At 41.3% G+C, this 23503-nt stretch overlaps 1 protein-coding gene across 1 annotated transcript in view; it reads right to left on the minus strand.

Annotated features, from left to right (window-relative positions):
- The window catches only part of DNER (delta/notch like EGF repeat containing), a 256070-nt gene that overhangs the window by 115514 nt on the left and 117053 nt on the right, over positions 1–23503 (minus strand). Inside the window, exons 2-4 of the mRNA XM_080670649.1 lie at positions 22474–22770; positions 20038–20132; positions 17396–17562 (exon numbers count right to left, since the gene is read on the minus strand). Coding sequence (XP_080526775.1) covers positions 17396–17562; positions 20038–20132; positions 22474–22770 — 559 coding nt within the window. The remainder of the gene's footprint in view (positions 1–17395; positions 17563–20037; positions 20133–22473; positions 22771–23503) is intronic.

Raw genomic sequence — 23503 nt, forward strand, 5'->3', positions numbered from 1 at the left:
TAGAGTGGGCTTTGGCAACACCTGCATTTTCTATAGTCTTTTCAAAATCCAAGGCACTGATGTCACACAGGCTAGGAACTTGCTCCAACTAAGGCCTGATTTCAGTTAAAAGCAAGAAGGGGAAAAAAAAGAAGGAGATTTATAAAAGAAAGGAGAGGAAAGAGGAAGGAGAGAAAGGGAGGAAGGAAGACTAGGCCGAGAAAAGGGAAAAGAAAACCAAATCACAGGTTAGGAGCTGCATGAGATGAAGGAAAGAAACGCTAACACAGAAAACAAGTGAAGCAGAAATGGAGCAAAGAAAATGTCGGCTTTCCATCAAATGTTTCAGGGACTCTTACACCTTTTGTCAAAAGGACATTTTATCTTCTTCTCATTTTCTGGGCCTTATATTCTTCATTGCAACCACAACAAATGTAAAATTAGAGTTCTTTGAAAGTCATTATGAATAAATATTTGTTTAAATCATAATTGTGCACAGTTAAAGTCTATGATTCTGATTATGAGACTGATATACTGAGTCACCCTAAATGGAGAGACCATGCATTCCATGGGGTGAGGTGGGGAAAAGTATATGGATGGAGGGAGAGTTGGCTTCATTCATTCAACATTCAGCCATTGTTCATTGAGTTCCAAGCAGGAGGCAGATTTTAGGTTGAACACTGAAAGCTGAGAAAGTGCCAAGGAAAGAGCTGAGGAGGTCAGCGTGTCAGATGGATGAGGACATCAGTGTGTCAATGACCAGCATCTTGATGAGGATAGAGGCAGGAGAGACCTAATCAGGGTGGTCTCATGAACCTTAGTATAGATTTGGATTCCATGCCAAGTGCAATGGAAATCCACTGAAGGGTTTTAAACAGGGGAATAACACATGATTTATGCTTTTTTAAAGATCACATTTTGGAACAAGAACCAAGAAGACTTTTGTATGTGGGATAGGAGAGAAAGGAAGAAATCACACATAGATAGTATAAGCCAGTGGTTCTCAACCTTTCTAATGCCGAGACCCTTTAATACAGTTCCTCATGTTGTGGTGACCCCCAACCATAAAATTATTTTTGTTGCTACTTCATAACTGTAATTTTGCTACTGTTAATGAATCGTAATGTAAATATCTGTGTTTTCCGATGGTCTTAGGCGACCTGTGGGGTTGAGAACTGCTAGCAGGGTCGCCTAAGACCATCAGAAAACACAGATATTTACATTACGATTCATAACAGTAGCAAAATTACAGTTATGAAGTAGCAACGAAAATAATTTTATGGTTGGGGGTCACCACGACATGAGGAACTGTATTAAAGGGTCACGGCATTAGAAAGGTTGAGAACCACTGGTATAAACAATTTTGTGGGTGGTGGTGGTAGACATGTGAATCAAAATTTCCACTGTGAACATATTAAATTTGAGATACTGATGAGACCTCTCCTGAAATGGATCAGTCAAGTTGGTGGGTAGATGTAGGACAGGTGTAGTTATAAATGTTAGGGATGACGCTTTCAATTTGGGTCTCATCTAAATATAGAGGTATTAAATCAATGGGACAGGGAGAGTGAACTTAGGGGGAGGGTGAACTTAGGGAGAGGAGAGAGAGAAAAAAAACAGGGCCCCAGAAACAAGCTTTACCGGCCAACATTAATTTCGTTTTGCACAGTTATCAGCCCTTACAGAATCATACTAGAAAAAAATAGCTACAATAGAATTATCTATATGATTTTTCTATTGTGGGATTGACAAGGAAAGATAAGACTTCTGCATCATGAAGAACTGTAAGTGGGAGACTGGGGCCCATGCAAAGAAAAAGTCTCCAAGCCTCTACACAGTTCAACTCAAACTTCAGAAGGAAAGAAAGAGGGAGGGATGGAGGAGGGAAGATATGGCTTGGGAGACCCCTTCTACTTGCTACACAACTGAGTGATTTCCCTAATGAGTTTTAAAACTGTAGTGAAGGCAAACTTCCCCCAAAGTTTATCCAGGAATCCGTTAACACTCTGGAGTAACTGGTTATGAGGACAAATAAAAGTTGGGTTTCCTTCTCCCTCCTCTCAATCCTTCTCTCCTCTGCCCCCTCCCCCTAACTCACACACAAAGACTCTGCCTGGTCCACACCCCACACTGTGCTCATTAACACAGTAATAAAATGTTCTGCCATCATTAAAGTCCTTTTAAAACAGTGACTTGGCCAAACTCACTTCCCTTGGGGGCAATGAGAAGCTGAGAGCCCTGAGAGGGGTCCAGTCATTATCTCTGAAATGCAGTGGTGTGGTCAAGCATCAGTTAGAGCAGAGATGGCTGGCTCCAGGCCATTAACTGTTGATTTTACCACTTGTCTTCTTTAATATTAACACTAAAGAGTCTTAAATGGACTTAGTCGTTACTACCTCATTGGGATTAATAGCAAATGAGATTTTCATTTCTCACCTCAGTGGTTTGGCCTAGACCATTTTCTTTCCTGTTAAAGGGAAAGTATACATGAAAAATAAAAATTCTGGCTGTAAATACTTGAGCAGTAGGTGTTGGAAACAGACTGCCTAGTCTTCCTATTAGGACTGGCGAGTCACCTGGCACAAACCTATAACCTATAAAAACTGTCCATAGTTGGGACAGTCCCATGGCTGGCACGAGATAGGCATGCGAAGTGTGAAATATCACAGATTCCAGCTCCCACTGGTAGGCACCGCCCCCCATGCCCACTCTTTAGAAGGTAGGATGGAGGTTAGTGCAAAGCTTAATAAGCCAGTCAGATCCCTGTGGATTTGTGACTCAATACTTGTGGTTTGGGGAACAAAACCAGATAAATAAATCATCTTTTGACAATGGCAAGCCAGAGACAAAAAGAAAACACACACACAAAAAACAAACAAACACAGAAACAACCTTGAGGCAGGGAGCAAGCCTGAATGTAGACCAAGTCCAGGGCAACATGATATAAAACGAGGCTTACTAATGCACCCCACTTTGTAAAGAACGCAGCTACCCCCAGAGTGCACATATGCAGAATGCTGGCAGGTCAGGAGTTAAGGAGAAAAATTAAATGAGCACTAAAAAAGCTGTCACTACACCATGTACTAACGGAATGATGCCTCATTTGCTGAAGAACGTGCCTGGCCACACCAACCCTCCAGGATCTCAGAGTCTTTTTACTTTTTCTAACCAATCTTCCTTTAAATTTCCATGTAAAGGCTGGATTTTGTTGTTGTTGCTTGTTTGCTTTTAAGTTGTGATGCTTAAGGTAGTAAATTGCTTTTTGCAAAATTTTCTCATACAGAATATCTCATTTCCTGGGATGTTTGGAGTAAGGTATGGCCAAGGATGCTTTTGAATTGAAAGACACAATGGCACATAACAGCAACAGTGCAGATACCTCTGTCAATGTCACTCAGCTAAGTCATCAGGTAGGTTACACCTAGCCAAGTGACTGAAAAGTACTGCACGTTCAGCACAGTTCAGCCTTGAACAACATGGATTTGAGCTGCATGGGTCCATTTACATACAGATATTTTTCAATAAATAGACAGCTGGCCCTCTGTATCCCTGGGTTTCACATGCACAGTTGGGACTCTGGATGTGGAAGGCTGACTGTACGCATTGTTCTATGCCATTTTATATAAGGGACCTGAACTTCCTTGAATTTTGATCTCCATGGGGGTGCCTGGAACTAATCCCCCATGAATTCTGAGAAACAACTGAAGTTTTAGGAGAGTCAAAAGTTATACACAGATTTTTTTTTTGACTACATGGAATCAGCATCCATACCCCTCACATTGTTCATGGATCAACTATAATATCATTTTCTCTAAATAAAAATAAATTGTAAAGACAGTGGTAAGATATTCAGAAAAAAATATAATCCACTTGCTATCACCTGAATATAGATTGATTTTTTTTCTCAACTAATCTTGCTGTCAGATATAACAGCACCTAAAAACTACTTTCCACCTTTAGCATCTCGGCATCATCCTCTGTCTATTCACCCCGCAGAGAAACTGCAAGTTCTATATCAAAACAGAGGCTTAAAATGTATTTAAAAGTTTAGACTGAGAGTTCTTAGGCTGACATTCTATACATTTCCAAAAGAAGTATCTATTCCCACAGTAAAGGGTTGCTAGCACAGAGTGCAGTATTTTTGTTTAATTTTATTATTTTACTAGAGGCCCGTTGCAGGAAGATTCCTGCAAGAACAGGGCTTCCAGCAGGCTTCCCTCCCACCACCGCCACCCCTCCCGCCCCCTGCCCCCCTCCCCCCTGCTTTCCCTTCCCTCCCGCGGCCTCTGCCCCCCACCCCACGCTTTCCCTCCCACAGCCACCCCCCCCCACGCTTTCCCTCCCGCCAACTCGCTTTCTGCTTTCCCTCCCTCTTCCTTCTATGCTGTCTTCAGTCTTCACTCCATCTGTGTATGCAAATTAACCACCATCTTTCTTTGGGTTAATTTGCATACTCGCTCTAATTGGCTGGTGGGCATAGTGGAGTGATGGTTAATTTGCATGCTTCTCTTTTATTAGTGTAGATTGTTTTATTTTTCAATTACAGTTTACATTCACTACTATTTTGTATTAGGGAATATAGTCAATAATATTGTAATAACTATGTATGGCACCAGGAGGGTACAAGAAATATCAGAAGGAACATTTTGTAAAGTACATGATTGTCGATTGTCTAGCCACTATGCTGTACACCTGAAGCTAATATTTTAGTTTCATTTTTCTCAAGGTATTTACTCTACCACACTTCTTCTCCATTAATATTAGACTAAATTACTGATCCTAAGTAAGATTTGAGTATTTGAATGTGGAAGTAATTGCTAGTTGGTATCTATTCTTCCCATATCCCTTAATAATAATAGAACTGGGAGTTTTTGCTGGGAATGGTGCCACCAGTGAAAGAGCTCACCTCTTCTCAGGGCCTCGGTGCCAGACGAGTGGCACTTTGAACATTTAAGAAGACGAAGCATGAGCCCCCACATGCACACACACTGGCTCACGTGCCACAGTGAATGGTGACAGCCAAGGCAGCCTGCCTGAATCTGGAGACTGAATCTGTGTGTGGAGGACGTGGAGCTGCCCACTCCATCCTGGACCAGCTCCTTCAAGACTGTAACATGAGACATAAATTAACCTGGAACTTGTTTGTGGTCTCTCTATGATGCAGCTTACACTGCGCACTAACCAACACAGGCCTGCAGAAGATTGATATAAAACTCCTCCTCCTATGCCACATCCCCCTCTGCCACCTGATTCGAAGGAATCATCATTTAGTTACTGCTTAGTGTCCCAAAGTCACAAAATACTAACTCCATCATTTCCCCCTCTCCTTTCTTTTCCTTAAGGACACAAACACTCCTTTAATAGCAGCCATCATCACCATAATCATTATCATCACCACCACCATCACCCCATTATCATAATCCCTATCATCACCACCATCATCATGATTAACACCATCATCACCCCACCACCACCATCATCACTCCCATCCTCATCACTACTATATCATCATCATCATCATCAACATCAGCACCTCCATCTTCACCATCACTGTTATCATCACCACCACCAATATTACCCGATTATCATAACCCCTGTCATCACCACCATCATCACCCCACCACCACCATCACTCCCATCCTCATCACCACTATCATCATCACCACTATATCATCTTCATCAGCACCCCCATCACCACCATCACCCTCATCATCACCACCACCACCACAGCCATCAACATCATCATGATCACCACCATCATCTCCACTGTCATCACCATCATTATCATCACTAACATCAACATAAAAAACCAACACCTGTTTAGTGGAACATAACTTGATCTTACACTGGTGTTGGTCTTAGGAAAAGGCTCTGGAAGTACATCCGTCCCCTGAGAAAAATGCAGTGCTGGTATGCAAGCAAGGAGGTCATTTAGAGGGTCCTCTAACTCAGCCCCTCTCCTGTCTAGCCTCTGAAATGGAATTTTAAAAAAAATATTGCTACTCTTAAAAATTATTGCTAGAATTTAAAAATAATGTTCAAACAGTGTGATGATTGTCAGAAGGGGATGGGTAGAAGTAAAGGAGAACATAGGGGTGATAAATGGTGAGAGAAGGAGATGACTTAGGGTGGTGAGCACGCAATACAGTGTACAGATGATGTGGAATTGTGCAGCTGAAACCTGTATAATTTTGTTAACCAGTGTCACCCTAATAAATTCAATAAAAGGTTAAAAATAACGTCCAAATAAAATTACACCATGCATTCATAATAGTATAACTCTCATTATCTGCCACTTTGAACAATTCATGTCCAAGTTATAAAATATGTGTGTGTGAATAAATGAGGTATAATGACAATTCATACAATTAAAAGACATTTTTAAAATATATAACAAGCAGTTAATTCAAGAGGCACTGGTCAATATAATGCAATATAATGAGCTTAGTGGTATAAAAATATTCAAATTATAAAATCCTTTTTTTAAATAAAACTTACAAGTAGGCCTGTCAAATTGCTCTATATGCCCATTTCTGACCTTAGGTAATCTCCATTTAGAAAAAAAAAGAAGCCCTTTCTCATTGCTTATGAAAACTACATCCTAATTGGACATACAGTATTTTTTAATGCCAGTTCTTATTGGTAGAACATGAAAATTAATTTGCACTTTCCTTTGAAATTTTGTTGGCTCACTATTAGTGGAAATTCTTCATTTGTTTAATCTCATTTTCAATGTCTATTTGTCACCTTTTCATAATCAGTTGGAATTGTATCACTTGATCTTCCATTAGTACATTCATTTTCAACTCATCAAGTACTAGTCAATCAATTGCTAAATTCCTGTAGACGTCAAATACAACTGCCCGCCACTTCCAGTCCTTACTACCCAATGAATGCATCCTGATTAATGGCATTACTATGAATGCAAAATAATTCATCATTTCTCTGTGTTGATGTGAGGGTAATGGGAGATTACAAACACACAGCTAATTGGGCTATGGATGACTTTATAAACATTAGGAAGTCAGAGAATTGGGCCTTCCGATGAGCTAACATGAAAAGCTGTTGATTAACATGTTTACTTTCCTGGCTGTTGCAAGCATTGTAAATATGATTTGTCAGTTGCCTTTGTTCTGTGACATCTCTTTGTTTCAAAATCTCACATTTAAGTGGCCTCCGACAAGACTGTCTGGTAACTTCAAGGTCATATGAAAGACCGTTGCCTGAATTTACAAGTGTTTGAGGTTTCTAATTTGAGATGCATGTGCTTCTTCAATTATGCATAACACCTTTCTTCTTCAGAGCAGGTATTTACTGCACTAAAAATAGAAGCAGCCAATGCACTGCAGTGAATCCCCAGGGGTGCGCCATGATTGGAGAGAGAACAATTGGGAGGTATGGAAAGGCAGACTGGGATTCAGCTTGATTGGTCAGGCTATTTCTGGCTCATATTAGCATTCTCATCACTAGCACAGTCATACCCTGGGCCTCAATCCTCAAGATGCTCAGGGACAGCCTTACCTATCTGCTCCACTTTCTGGAGCTTCAAAATAGTCCCCACCACTCAGCCCCTCTCCGATCTGGCTCATAAATGCCTAGAATTGGCAGTGAGTCAGAATTACCTACAGTTTATATCATAAACTGCTATGTAGGGTCTAACCTGACCCAGTGAATCTGAATCTCTAGGGGTGTGACCACAAACACCGGTGGGAGTTCACCAATGCCCTAGGTGTCTGGCAGTCAGGCAGAGAAGCAGCTGTAAGGATGACTTCTTTTCTGCCAAGTTAAAATGCATGTTTCTGAAGGGACCTGACATAGGAGGAATATGTTTATCAGTTCCTTCCCCTCAATAGCTCCCCATTGCCAACAGAATCTTAATGTGGCCTCCACAGCCAGGCAAGGCTGGCCCAGGCTACTTCCCCCGCCCCCCCCCCCACCCCCGCCACACACACACACCTCTCCAGCTCTCTCGTCCTTGTTTTAGTTCCTCTAATATTATGACATTGTGTACTCTGTCTAGCCACAGGGCCTTTGCACATGCAGTTCTAGCCTTCTGCCTGCAAGGGTTTCCCTATTCCCTAGTTAATATCTCAGCCTAATCATTTTAGGCTGAGATAGTGATCTCCCCTGCCCCAAGGATATGTCAGGTTTTTATTATCAACTACATCATAGCACAGTGTGCTTATCACAGTTGTAGTTTTCTATTTATTTGCAGGATTATTTATTACCTGTCAACCCACTAAAACATAAGATTCATGAGGGCAACGATTTTGTTTCATTTTATTGCTCTATTGTCAGCACCAAGCAGGTGCCTGGCTCACAATAAATTTTGAGGGGGAAGGAAAACAAGTGACCTGCATGTGGTACCAGCAAATATGAGGGAACAGGAAGGACAAGGTAGCTAAGAGAAACAAGGAACCCATAAAAGAAAGCTGGTGGTCACAGGAACACACTTCCCTGGCCTTCTGCTCAAGCTAACAGCCTCAGTGGAGCACGGAGCAGCTTTAACCTTAGCCAGGAGCTGCCCTGAGCACAGAGACCCAAACCAACTTCGGTAGCAAGCCTCATTATAAACCATGCCCTTCCCGAGACCACGAACACCACCACCAGTGCTGCTTCCGGAGCTTATCAAGAAAGAATGAAATACAGATTGTCCCTGTTCCCAATCCGTTCCCTCCCCAAATTAAATTCTTTAATTCAGATGACTGTCAGTTCAGTGGGGTGAGAGGGTTTCCTTTATCTGACCAAGACAGATTTCATTTATGCTCCAGTCTTTACGAAAGTCCTGGGACCACTATCTGATCATCGATTCTTTCTGTAATAGTCAATGTGGCAAATTAAAAATTCTATCTGACTCTCTTGCAACCTTTATGGTCCAAAATCCTGATGTGACATTGCTTGAACAGGCTGCCTTACTACAGAAAATCTAATGGGAATCTCTGTGTGTAAGGCAGAGGTCCAAAACCAAAACTAAATGAACCTTTGTTCACATTGAAACAAAGAAAAAATTACCAACCACTTCAAGTGCTCTTGGACTTCCCAGCTTCCATTTCTAGTGCTCACTGCAGGCCGCTGCCTTGGTCCAAGGGCTGCTTGCCTCCCACCCCCAGGGAGGGTCCTGGCTCCCCAGGATGAAATGCAAACTTTGGAATCAGGCTTGTTTGTAAAAGCCAATCAAACTTTAATATTTAAAATTAACTGCTTCTTAAAATACAATTGTCACATTATTACAAAATTAATTTGTGAATTTGCTGATTGTTTTTTATTTATGAACTAGTGGCCCAGTGCACGGATTCGTGCACATTGAAAGGAAATTAATTAGAAGAAATTGCTATCTGCCCTTTCTCTCTAATAGAAGTGTCAGAGATGAAAGAAAATTAGTAAAATGTATATGAAAATAATATATAAATTGATTAATAAACAATAATAACATGATATAACAACAAAGACATGACATAAAAAAACAAAACATGATATAAAAACAACATTGATAAAAGCAATGGCTGATAAATTGATTAAACTTATTCTAACACTGAGAAGGACAAATCAATTCTTGGAATCAGAACAACCTCTCCTCCGCAGATCCTGTTAATACTTCAGCTTCGATAATGTTAGGTCACAATCTTCTGACAATAAATCTAGTACCATTACAAAGACCCCATTTACTGTTAAGGTTTCTCAGTAGCATGATGGTTGCACCTACTTTCAATTCAATTTATGACACAGCATTCCCGAAGGAGTAATACTTTTCAGAAATTCGATGGGAAAATTTTCCTTTTCGGCATCATCCGTTGAATCTAGTATTATTTGTTGATTACACTGTCGTCTCTGAGTCTTAATGCAATATCTGTTCCCCAGCCTTTGTCACCATGTGGGAAAAGAATAGGATAAGTCATTGCATCTATTGTAGGAAACAGGAGATGGTGACAGTAGAAGAGAGGATTTCCCAAAGTGCCAAGCACATAGTCTCTTGAGGAGAAGATAAGATTGACAAGACTTTAAGGCATAATAGGAATGCACTTATCCCACCCTTATTCATGTTCCCTCAAAAAGGTGAATAAAGATTTCAAGAGTTTTAAATCATTATTTGGCTACTAGACTGTATTTATTTGAATGTGACTTCATGAACAAGACAGTCGTGGGACATGATTTATCTGGGTTACATAATGAGTACGTCCCATCTGCCTGAAGGTGGAAATCTCTCAAAGCCGGGACTTTCGACCTTTTACTTCTTTGTGTCCCTAGTACTTAGCCTAGTGTCCTACACAGAGTCGTTAATCAATAAGTGTTTATTGATAATAATCAGGGATGCGGAGAGATGAGCAGATGACGGAGAGCTTATTTTATTAACACGGTAGCATTCCAGAGGCTGTCATTTGTTATTAGTGATGTAGCCAAACAGTCTTTGTCAGTCAGTGTACTTATTTAAGGATATTTCCATTTGTCTACCAAGCAAAAATCACTTTTGCAGGTCAAACTTACAATTACAGCATTAAAACAGGACAGCCAGGAGAGTGTCGCTGGTTAAGGAAGCATGTGAACACCAAAAATATCCTGGCATTCAAACCCCAAATGTCAGAGAAAGCATCAGAGAGGAGAAGGCAAGAGAGTCTTTTTGAAATGCAATCCTAATTATTTATATTCTTCACCCGAAACCACAATTTCTTCCTGCTGACATGCCCTATTTTGGTCCAGTTACTTGCTGCTTTGAGTTTTTTACCCAAAATCTTTAGGAAAAGCAATCACAACTACCAAGACTTTGTATCAAAGTCAAATAATCATCTCGAAAGCCTCCCTGATAGGTTACCCAAACATTTGTCCATTCTGGAAAATCTTTTGCCCCATCCTCCTGGAATATATCTGACCCCATAAAAAGTCTCTGATAAATGCAACTTAAATATCAATCTTCAGAATATTGAAGTGGGGAAGCAAAAGGATCTATGAGAAGGAGGGGTCATCTCTAGAACACAAATGTTCTTTGCAGAACATTAAGTAGGAGAAATGTCACTAGAGCATGACCAATTTTGGGGACCTTCAGAGCAGCAGACACTGTCCTAATGTCACCCTCTCTCACCATTTTACAATTGTGCTGATGTGCAAAATGCAATGATATAATAAACCATTCTATTCACCATGACTCTAAATGCCATAGTGTGATGCAACCACTGTAAGTATCTTTTGTTTAAAGGGACTTGAACTGTCCTTTTTCTGGAGACGGTTAATCACAGTCTTGAGGGGCTCCCTACAAGTTTCAGGTTGTTAAGTTGCTAAAAGGTGTATGTAAATTTCCAATTGAATTTGGTTAACAGCACCTAGCTTAAAGTCCATGGAAGGGGAGCAATGTGCATTGTCAAAAATAAACAGGTTGTCATGGGTGAAAACTGGAAAAAAGTTAAGAACAATTTGGAAATTTGTATCAAATTTGTCATTAAAATATACGAACCTTTTGATTCAGTAAATTCTACACCTAGGAATTTAACCAAAATAAATCATCATTATAGATACAAAGATAAGATTATAATGATGTTTGAAATTCTGTCTAAAGAGGCAAAAAAAAAAGGAAGGACCTAATTGTTTAACAACAGCATATTGAATATAGTACATTGATTCAATGGAACACTACACAATTATTGAGAGGAGTACTATGGGTTTATATTTATTAATGCAAAAGAATGTCAGTGACACATTAAATGAAAAAAAAAAACAAATAACCAGACAGCGCACAAATGTGTTCTTCTTTCAAAAAAGTGTATTATTTATATTATCTACATTAAAGAGCATTTTTTTATTTTTAAAAAGAGCATAAATTTTAAAATTACCTTCTAGTAAGGGAAAACCATAGTTCTGGGGTTTATATATGTAGTCCTGAGGACCAATCGACTTCTCTCTCTCTCCTCTATTTCATTCTCCTTCCTTACCTCCCCCCTCTCTCCTTTCCTCTGCCCCACCCTTAGCAAGAAGAAAGAGAAGAGATGCTATTGAGGAGCAGAAATTTGGCTGTAAAAAAAAAATTTAAATAAATTATTTTCTTAGTTGAAATCTGTACTGAAAAGCTTTCAGCACACTGGCAACACCCTGGGAAGGTTTGTTCTAAGTTAAAAGCAGCAGGAAAAGTTTTAAAGAAATATTCCAATCAAATTCAGTAGATAAGATGGGTTGAAATTCACCAGTATTGGTTAAGTAATAAGGTATTTCTTTCCAGATTTAACAATATGCCCAGGCAGTGTGGCTCAGTGGTTGAGCGTTGACTCATTAACCAGGAAGTCACGGTTTGATTCCCAGTCAGGGCACATGCCCAGATTTCGGGCTCAATCCCCAGTAGGGGTGTGCAGGAGGCAGCCGACTGATGATTCTCTCTCATCATTGATGTTTCTATCTCTCTCTCTCTTCCTCTCCCTTCCTCTCTCTGAAATCAATAAGAACATATTTTTTAAAAAACAGTTAACAATAAATTCTTTTAAATATCAAAATAATTTTCTTTATTTCATTTTTACATATTCCTCTATAAGCAAAATGTGCCATCTTTATTTTTTAAATAAAGGGCAGAGAGGGAGAGAAAGAGAAAATGAGGCAGAATGGAAAGGAAGAGAGGGGAATTTATAATTATAAAGACATATCTGGAGTTTGCTTCTCAAAACCAAGCAAACCCCGCCAACCAATGAATCAGGCACAATTTCCAGGAGAACTGCCTGCCACCTTTTTGTTCTCTTAAATTATGAAACTGGTGCTCAAATCTACAGCAGCACCTTAGTAACTTACACACATGGACGCCGACTAATTTTACTCTATAGGGGTTGTCCTTTACTTCTAAAGAACTAATCGACAAATACTATTGATTAGGTCCTAGGATTTGCACAAATTATGGTGTGTGAAAGAATGAACTGAGTAGCTTGTAAAAGATTCTGCTGGGTCTGGTAGACCAGCAACCCACCTTTCTACGAAGCCTAATTCCAAGGACTATCTTGAAGGGTAGGAGAAACGTTTCATTCATCTTGGCTCACCTGCCCCAACTCCATCGCAGCCTGAGCAACCAACACTCAGTGAGACCCAGCTCAGTTTAGACTGTCAACTATAGGGACCAGGTGTGTCCGTAATGGAATCCATCTTTCTTATCAATGCTTAATTTATCACCACAATTAATAGGAACCAATAAATAAATGATGCTGACAATGACAATATTTAGAAAGACGGGAGCAAAATCGTGAAGTTCAAGGCAAACTAATTTTAAAATCCTAATATACATTACCAATAATAAAAGATCCCAAGAAGAATGATTCTGATTGCTCATAATATAGAAATGTGGTTTCAATTTAAGTAAAATTTAATTTAATAGAAATCTTCCTACTAGGCAAATTAAGCTATAAGAATGTTATCTACATTATGCTGTTCAGGGCAGACTTATCCTTCCTCTGCTTTTGTTCTCTCCCAACTATGACTTTTCATTTGAACATTTCCAAGTCTTGTTTCCTCTATTGCAGGTAGTTCAATACACCCTATTCAACTGTGGTTTTAAGATGATCAGCAAAGGTGAAATATTTGCATTTTTTGTTCAAGCTTAAGCTTTTGGCAAAGATGTTAATGTTTCTATAGCTGGTAGCAATTCCAAACTTTCTTTGACTATTTTACCCCTGACCTCTGAGTAAGATATCTTAAAGGACAAAATGCAAAATGTAGCATTCCCAAAAGAATGATGAAAAGTTTCTTTCTTTACTTTTTTTGGTATTTTTTTTCATTTGACCCTCTAAAATACTTTTAATGTGATAAAAGGTAAGAAAGTTTAAATGTCACAGAGGTGGGTTGTGAAACTCTACAAAGAATTTTAAAAGTTGACATTTGCAGCTGGAAATTTTCTTCACATGGAATTTACTGAGCAGGTAACCATTACTTATGAACAGAATTTAATCACTCAGGTAACTACCATGTGGCCACCATGGAACAAGGACCTGTGATATGGTCGCTTCTCTCAAATCTTACAGTTTAATTAAAGTTGTAAAATCAGCACACCAAAATAGAGAGAGAGAGAGAAAGAGAGAGAGAGAGAGAGAGAGAGAGAGAGAGAGAGAGAGAGAGCATAGGAACATTCAGATGCTAAGTTGTGTGATGCTGGCTGAAAATGGGTTATCAGGGAGAAGTGTAGCTTACACAGCTGGTAAAGCAAAGGTTTATAGAAGACTTGGAAGAAGGCGAAGGAGTCAGAGCTGGGGGAAATGATGCCAGCTGTGCAGAGAAGAACAGGAAACCTGCAGGGCTGAGGTTTGGTGAGCATCTAGGAAGGGTGACCAGCAATCCCGACCACCAGGTTCAGAGGCAGGGACAGTGTAGCCCCGCTCCGGCTGGCGTCAGTATGCAAAAGCTGGCCATGGTCCAAAGCAGAAGTCCTGGGGGTGTCATGAAGATAAATCCAAACCAGCTCAGTCTTATTACCTCAAGGAAAGGAAACTCCTCCCTTCATGGTACCTGCTGAAGTACCGTCTTATTCTTCCCAGATTCTCAAGAGAAGAAAATAAAGAGAATGCACTGCTTTATAAATTATTTTGCAAGACAAGAATCTGTTTAAACTAATAACTTAGAATCAAGGAAATTTCAAGCGCTCAGCAGCTCCCCAGAGGCACCCAAGAGGCATGCACAGACTAGGGACATCTCTAATCCAGGTAAAACATCAGATACAAAGACCTGGAAGTCACTGATTTCTGGAGGTCAGTGGCTAATTTAGTAGCTATGATCCTGAAGAAGTGATCCCAGGTCCTAAAGGACGTTCCTATGGGCTGTGGGTTGCACCACTCACTCTTTCAATCTAAGGTATTAAGAGCCGTTTTAGTGGGTCATAAATGAAGCAACTGGTCTGGACTACACATAAAAATGCACTTACTTTTACGATATAAATGAGACATAAAAGTGTACTAAAAACTGTAAGAAAAAAATGGTACATGAAAGTAAGATAAAACAGTGGGTTGTGAATAAGGGAAGAGAAACAGATAGATACGAGCAGCTAGACCATGAAAACTTGAGGGAGAGAGGAACAGGCCGGATCACAGTAAAAGCCATTTTAAAGAAGAGGAAAGAGATAAAATATCAGACTGAGGTAGCAACCAATACGGACCATAAAAGAGAAAAGTGTGAAGGGAAAGTGGAGCATTTCTGAGCAAGTAGGTAGGTGGGCAGTGTGGGTAAAGCAGACATCCCCACTTGGGTTTGCTGATTGAATGGAGAACCAGCCATGAGAACGGTCTAGGGTCATCTGTGTGTTTTTGTGAAAACTTACAAGAGTTTAAAGATAGCTGAGAATCCATGTAAGGTAGCATCTTTGGCTGGCAGTTTTCCTCCTAAACCACTCCAAATGCGGAGAGTTTGTTGAGGTGTTGAAGAGGAATCAGTTTGGGGGTCAGAGGCATGGGAAGGATGGGGTGAGGCAGGGTGAGGGTCCAGATTGGAATGGGAGAGGGAGCAGGTGACAGAGCAGAGGTGCACCATGTAGATGTGAGGGGAAATATGCCTAAGGGGAGGTGACAAGAGGAAATAAGATCTAGAGGACTCCAATGGGGCTTTCACCCCAAGGAAATGGGGACCTCCAACAGCTTCTAACACAGAGGCCACACACCGGAGGGCTGGTTTTTCCTTCACCCCCAAGATCGTCTATCACAGCAGTGTTTCCAAGCAACCACTTTAAAAAATTTACTTTACCAAGACAAGCAGGCTACAACTATGTTTCATGGAAAGGCAACAGGACGATGAATCTTTCCTATTGAAAATACAAACTATTGAGCCACTGAGTCACTCAGGGAGCTAACAAGCACCTATGATGCCTCCCATGGAGCAGACAATGCTGAACAAAGATTGGTTTCGTTATTTACCCCAAAACACTGCATAAAGCAAATGACATATCTGGAAGAGACCGATTTAGGAAAAAGAAGGACTAATTAAGGAGAGAGCAGAAGAGTTGAAATGGATGACTGAGGCACAGAAAAAAAAGAGCCAGATGCTTGGTGAAATGTTTTATCACCTCTTTCTTTCTATGAAACTATAAGTATTCATAAGGCAGTGGTCATGAAGGAAAGATAAAAATATGAAGTGTCATAGCACTGAAATAGGTCAAATACAAGTATACTGTCATCATCTGAACTGTGTAGAAGTTTAACATTAGGCTCTCAGTAATAAACTTTAAAAAGGAATATTTGTGCAAAGCTGGTGACAGCAGCCAAAGACACATAAGGGACTCCTCTGCTCTGTTGCACAGAAACTTTAAAATACTTTGGTCTTCAGGTATGTACATGGAATCTATTGACAGTAAGGGGTTGGGGATAGTTGTCCTTGAAAGTGAATTCACAGTTATTCCCAAAAAGGAGCAGTAGTGACTGAACACAGAAAAACAATGCTGGGGCATTCCCTGTGGCGTGGAAGCTTTCTCCCACCTGCCCTCGCATCGATTTGTTCATCTGTCAGATGAATGCCTTTGTCCTCTTCAAAGTAGTCTTTTGGTTCTTCACTAAAATGTATTCATGTTACAGAGCCCCATGTTGTAAAAGTGAATTATTTTAAGAAGCTGCTTTATAAAAATAAAAAAAAAAGTTAAACAGAAAGAGCATTAAACACATGTCAATGCAGTGAGCACAGGGCTTCCACAATGATTACAAAAGATAAATCTTGTTTCTTTGAGATGAAAAGATTCTGTAAGAAGCAGCAGCTGGCCGTGTGTGGGTGTAAGGCAATTTGCCACTGTGAGAAACCTGGCCGCTCTGCCTTGGAAGGAGCCGTACACACTGTCTGCTACCTTTAAAGAGAATCACACTGCAGACTGTGAGCTCCATCCAAGCCACATCAAACACTCAGGAAGCTCTAGGTAGGGAAATGTAAAAGATACCAGGTCACAAATTTGCAATATGGAAAATAATGGGTTAGAGAAATACAGGTTGTTACTCAGAATCATTGTCTTCTCATCCTAACCTAAAGTGTAATTTTTGAGAATGTAGTGTAATTTACTGATTAACATATCATATATATTATTACTATATCAAAGTACATTTTTTAAATTATTCCCTTAAGGAACAACACATTTCAAAGATACATTTTCCCCATGAAACTTTCTGTTAGCAAATGAACTCAATGCCTCCAGTTTCCCACAATCCTTGGAGAAAGCCAACGAAGAGCTGGGAATCAGAGACTGATATTCAGAGCCTCTGAGACACTTTGGCCAGGGCTGGGATATAGTCTCAGGAATCCAGGGCCCATGCGCCCCCCACATTGAGCCACCTTGGAAATATTACCTTCAAAAACAATTTTGATTATAAGCAGAACCTCACCTAAAATGAAGGGAACAGTGTTGATGGCTAGAATACAGATTATCCTGGAAAATTCCTTATACACAGTCTCTACACACCAAACTGAGACATGGTGTTGGTGGGAGATTTCCATAACTCACCGATGAAGTGGTTGGGCCCCAAGGCAAGCATCTCCTCCAAGAGGACCAGGCCCCCAGGAGCCTGGAGGAGGGTCACGCTCCGGCCGTCTATGAGGGAGCACTGCTGAAATCCTGTGGCCGTGACCTTCCACAGCAAAATCAGCGAGGCAGTAGCATCTTGCCGAATTCTGAAAACAGGAGTGGTGTAAATGGGAAGTCCCATCCAGAAAAATTCACCATAGAACTAGTTCATCAAATTAAAAATAAACATAGAGATGACGTGTACATCCACAGAGGTATGGGGAAATGGATGAAATGATCTTATAAACAAGCTCCCACTTTGTGCCCACCCATGGCTGTCATTTCCCACACTGTTAGAAATGTCTGTCTCCTGCTTGATCAAAAATAGACCACAAAATCACTAACAGATAACACCTTTGGGGCACAGTTTTCATCAATAATAAAGAGGTATATTGAGTTCTTTTTAGAGACAACGCCTTCCATTTCCACACAATATAAAGGATCCTGCTGGGATTTATTTTAAAGGTGTAATGCGTCCCAAACAGCCACCTGAGGTGTGCCATCAAAATGAGTGAAAGTGCGCACCTCCCATGCTTCGGGTCTCCCCTGGCGTTTTCTTGTTTTCAGGATAAAACCCAAAGAATGAGATGCCATGGATGCTAATCAACCTCAGCCTCAGTTTCCCTCTCAAATCTGTCACCTCCTTCCTTGCAACCCAGTGATCGGACAACAAGACTGCTGTCTCTTCCCCAAGTAGGTCCCACCCCCAACCCCCCCCTCCCAGTCTTCACCTCCTCCACCTGGGAGGTGAGTCATCTTCAAGGCTTAGCCCCCACATCCCCTCTTCTCTGAGACCTTCTCTAACCACCTTCCTGCCCCCTTTCCTTCCCTGGGTTTCCACCTGGGGGAGAAGAGCTGCCCCTCCCCAGCACAGAGCCTGGGCTCGCAGCAGAGTGCTCAGGAAAGGGCTGATGAATGACTGAAGTCATGAATAACGCCAAGTGCAAGGTCTCACAAGAGAATTCAGGGCGCCCAGAGATCAGTTAGCCCTCGGCCTGGGTCAGACTCTGCTATTCTGCCCAGCTCTGCAGCCTAAGAGAGTCTTGGTTTGTTGAGGGGGAGGAGGGGAAGCATTTAAAGGGAGAGAAAATTAGAACTAATCAAAAAGGTTTATGAAAGTAAGATAATATGACCCTGACCAGCAGTTTTCCACCAGCATGCTGCAAGAAGTTTTAAAACATGCAATACCTGACTATTTAGTCAGGGGCACTGACCTCTTTTCCCTTAGATTGTCAAGTGAAAGAGTGACAACAGTCAACACAACAATAGCCATCCAGTGTGAGTGAATCCGAATTATACCTTTTTTATTTTTTTGTCCAATTGACAAAAATATATATATTTTGTTGGTGTGCTGAAGATTGTTAGTAATTAGTTTATATGTGTCTTAAGATGAAAAAGGTTAAAAAACACTGTTAGAGAAGAAAGGGCTGGGAGATGGTTTCATAAATTAATGAACCTTATTTCCCTAAAACCAGCTCAGGCCCATGAGGGTTTTCTTTGTATTAAAAGCAATGGAACACTTAGGACCGGGGTCCCCCTGCTGGTAGAACTCAAAGCTGCCTCGGATGCCACACCTTTCCCCGCTCAGGGGACTTCTTCCCTGTGCCCAGAGTTCACTGCCCTTCCTAGCTCTTCCCCCTTCCTTCCTGACCAGACTAAGTCAAGGCTGGGGGTGGGGGTGCAGGGGCAATGTAACACAGCCCCTCTTCCAAACAGCTCTCAGGGACTATTGTAGAGAAGGTAAAGTGGGCAGAGCAGCCCTGGATAAATGGAAGAGGTGAGCATGCCCGCTGCTCCCTTAAAAGGGAGCCAGCCAATGCAGCACGCTGGTTACCGGGCCATGGGTCCCTCTCACTTCTAAAGTCCCTGGAGACTGGACAGCAAAGCATCATTGGTTGCATGGGGTGGTGGGTAGAGAGGGGTGGTAGTTAACAGCAACAGAGAAGGTCAGGGAGCAGGAATTGTCAGCCAGGACTGGGACGCTCTAACCTGGCTCCACCCCAGCCCCCAGCAAGCACAGCACCTGGCACACTGCAGGTACTCAGCCAACGGGCTTCCCTGTGCCTGGCCCCCACCCCCACCAGTGACAGTGGGCAGCACGTAATCTGAAAGAGCTCAAGTTTAAAACAAAACAAAATGCTCTCTTCTGGGGTGCTTGTTTTTAAAGAGAATATTATAATGCTTAGATTTTAAATTTGGGGTAAATTATGCATAAGAATTGAACCAATGGTCCATTAAAATCTGAAAAGGCCAAAGAATTTTTGAAGCAAAAATCATCTGAGAAGTGAAGAGTCTGGCCATGGACCTTATCTAAGGCCTCGGGATTTCTCATCTCACACCTGACTCATCCAGACCAATTCCACAAGTCTGTGTCTCCATCCCGGTGGGTAACTCACTCTACCGTCTTCCCTGAAACAAACAGCACCCTCGAGGTTTTGAGGGACATTGACCACGTCTACACATGAATCTCCATGCATGATTCTCACTGCATGGACCATTTACAGACCAGTTACATGGAGAGACAGCCTCAAGCCAGTTACAGTGTCAGTCTTAACAGTTTTTCCCGCTGAGAATTTTCTTACTTGACTGAGGCGTTCTGTGGCACTTCAAAGGACACCAGCCGTCCACCCGCAGAGCTGTTGGAACTGGCATTCCCACAGGCAATATCAGGGATCACCTGGGAAAAAGAACAAAAAGGTTGGGGTTCACAGCACAAGATAATACTATAAAGCAGAATTCCATGAGATGCATCCCTCCGTTCCTTGCAGTGATGCTGGGCTGGGGACAGAGAAAGGACAAGTGAAACCTTAGCAACTCGAGAGAAAATGAAAGCTTTGCCCCTTGAGTTTCTGAAATGGGAAAGTTTTCCTGGGAACAGTCTACCCACTGCAGGGATTGGGAAAACGGATAACAGGATATCCCAGGGAGGGGCTCAGGGTTTGCCGGCTGCTCTTCCATTTAACAAGAGTCACTGGCCTCTGCTCTATGTCCAGTCTGGGGGTTCCCGAGGGACTAAAAGCTTAGAGAACAAGGAGGTGGCCTTTAAGGTCCAGCTTACACACAGCGGTATAAACCTTCACCACTCGGAGAGTGAGCCCTTAAACGAACAATAGGCAAGAAGAATCTGGTCTGGATGACCCTGCTCCGTGCAGAGATGGGTCTCAGGAGCCCACACTAAGGCCAGGTAACTGAGGAGCTGCCCTTTCCCCCCTGTGGACTATGTCTTCATTTTTTAAGTAATATATTCCCAAAAATGTTATACCGACGTATATGAAAAAGGAGCTGGTGGAGGGAGGGAAAGGGAGAATGTGCTCATCAGAAAGCATATTGTGAACACTTGAGCTGTGTCCACTGAGGTGCTTCTGACCAATTCATTCATTTATTATTCCTCATACCATGATCACTGTCTTCCTCTCTGAAAGTCAAAGTAAAAGGGTATTAAAAGTACCCCTCATCACTGAATTAACTGAGAACAATACAGAAATTCTCAGTACTTTCACCCCATCCAACACTTAGAACTTATTGTCCAGAAGGCTGGATACTCAAATGCTACCAATAAAATCCACCATGCATATGCAAGGACATGAATCCAACTTGTTAAATTTGTGTAACAGACAATTGTTCCATAAATTTTAGTCCACTAGGGCTCCAAATAGCCGTGGGTTCCCAAAGCATCCTCATCACTTCATGGAAAAGGGAAGCATCTTCCTCTAGCAGTTTTAACCTGCTTCTTGAACAGCCTAAGAAATAACAGCAGGACAGGAAGATGAGGCGTTTCTTTTTCACATTTACCAGCTGTCGGACAGTACGTCGTTAAATAAATAGATTGAAATGGCTGGTTGGGAAGAAATGTTCATTAAAGGACACTTCCTCGTAAATGTGAATACAAATCCACTTCACATTCAAGAAGTGAGTCGTTCAGCAAAGAAGTACTGAAATAACTTCAGAGCATTTATTAAAAGACTGAAATCAGAACGAGTCCACCAGTTTTTAGGTAGGCGCAGAGCACGGCCCTGCACTCTGAATGTGGCCTTCATAAATTGTGTGGCACTGAAAAAAAAGTGGGTCAGCTGGTTATAATTACCCACGAAAAGGAAAGAAGAAATGGTGCCTTGCCTCTTTTATAAAAAGGAAAATTTCTAGACACACTCCTTCACTCTAAAAGTGCTACACAAAGATCTATGTGTGTTGTTGTTGTTTTCATTTAAGCTACAAAACCTGTAATAAAATACAACCCCACACAAATCTATATGGATGTCATATAAAGTATAAAATATGGAATGAAATTACACTATCGTTGTCGCCTCAAATTCATGATTTTGACTTGTTCCCATATTCTTCCAGCTTGCAAATTTATATTTTATGTCAACTTTTAGAGGTGTGCTGAACATTTTGTATTTTATATAATGAGACTTTTGATTAACTTGAAAATACAAAAAGCCAAACCTAGACTGGCCAAGATTTAGTAAACAGAATTTTCTATTACCAAACCAAATAAAATTTGCAAATTTTATTTTCAAATGCGTTCTCAAAATATTTTAAATCTATGACAGCTTTTTCTTCTCTAAATCTTACCATTGAAGGGCTGCAAGTCACCAAAAACAGAACCCAAACAATAACAAGAAAATATTGAACATAACATTCCACGAGTAAAATTAGGTCAGCAAAGGCGGGTCTTGGTTGCATTCATGTTTATGACTCTTCATTAGCCATTTGCCCAAAATCAGATTGTCTCACAGAAATGTATATGGATTTTGTTCCCCAGCATAATTACATTCCTTTTCTTTTCTTGATTCCTCCTTTTAAGCGCACAAAACAATCACAATCCAAATGTCTCATCTGTGTAACCAAGAGAGATTTCCCAAATAAGTGCAGACGGGAATAAGATTGGACACGTTGTTTTGTTCACTGAGCAACTTAAAGGTTTTCCAATTTTTGTTGCTATAATTAGAACTATGGGAATTAGTTTAACCTTACTAACGTCTTACGTAAAAACCTATGCAACAAAACATTCTCACCTCCACTTGATCCCATTTCATTTCTACAACTTTCTGCCCTGATTTCGGTTGCCATGTGGGCAGGGTCACGGTTGCCTGAGAGCGGGGCAGGATGGCATCAGGCTCCTGGGTAGCAGCGACTGGCTCAAGCTGTCTAGGTGCCATGGACTCAGTCCAGCCAGAGGCCTGGAGGCTGGGAGGTGCCTGTTCACAGTGTGGACCTTCATAGCCTTCTGTGCAAATGCAGAGGTAGCCACCGCTGCTGCTGCTGCAGTTGCCATGGTGACAAGGGTTGCTGGCACAGGGATCCGCAACAATCTGAAACGAGATCATAAATGGGTCAATTATTCCCTCGTAAGAAAAGTGGTGCCATCGCTGGGAAATTAGCTCGGTGTCTCAGAGATGCTGCTCCCGTGGAAACGCTATTCCTGGGGAACGCATGTCCTTAACTACTTGTGTTGTTGCGGGCAGCCTCCCAAGGTCATCCCAACGTTAACCTTTCCACAGGTAACAGGCCTCCCCCAAGGATAGATACATGATGGGGAAGAGCCTTCCAAACCAAGGCCCTATGCAACAGTGAATTCAGGAACATGTTATTTAGAGAAATTTTCTAAGGCAAAAATAGTTAAAATTGAGGCTTATGAAGAAAATGTCAACTTTGATACTTGTAGCTGCGTGTCATGACAAATGAAAGTAGGGATCTAAAGTGAAATCTCCTTTTGCACATCCTGGACCATCACAAGACTGCCTCATGCCCAGTTTCTCTCTCCTGAAGATGCGCTTACCTCGGTCTCCCAGTTTCCTACCTGATGAACAGAGCTTTTTAAGATGCTGTTTTTTAATTACAGGCTTCCAAAATGATGAGTGTGCACGACCATTGCAAGCTAGTAGAGAGCATGGTGGTGAAGCACATCAAGCAGAATCTTATAGAAGTTCCTAGCTCATCACTTTGGATGGTGATTACAGAGAAATGTAACCCTGCTGGATATAGAAGATAAAATTCACTTGCATGTCTTTAAGTTGTGTTCCTGCTCTACGTGTTTATCCAGAG

The sequence above is a fragment of the Plecotus auritus genome (genome assembly GCF_963455305.1).
Source record: "Plecotus auritus genome assembly, chromosome: 5".
Lineage (NCBI taxonomy): Eukaryota > Metazoa > Chordata > Mammalia > Chiroptera > Vespertilionidae > Plecotus > Plecotus auritus.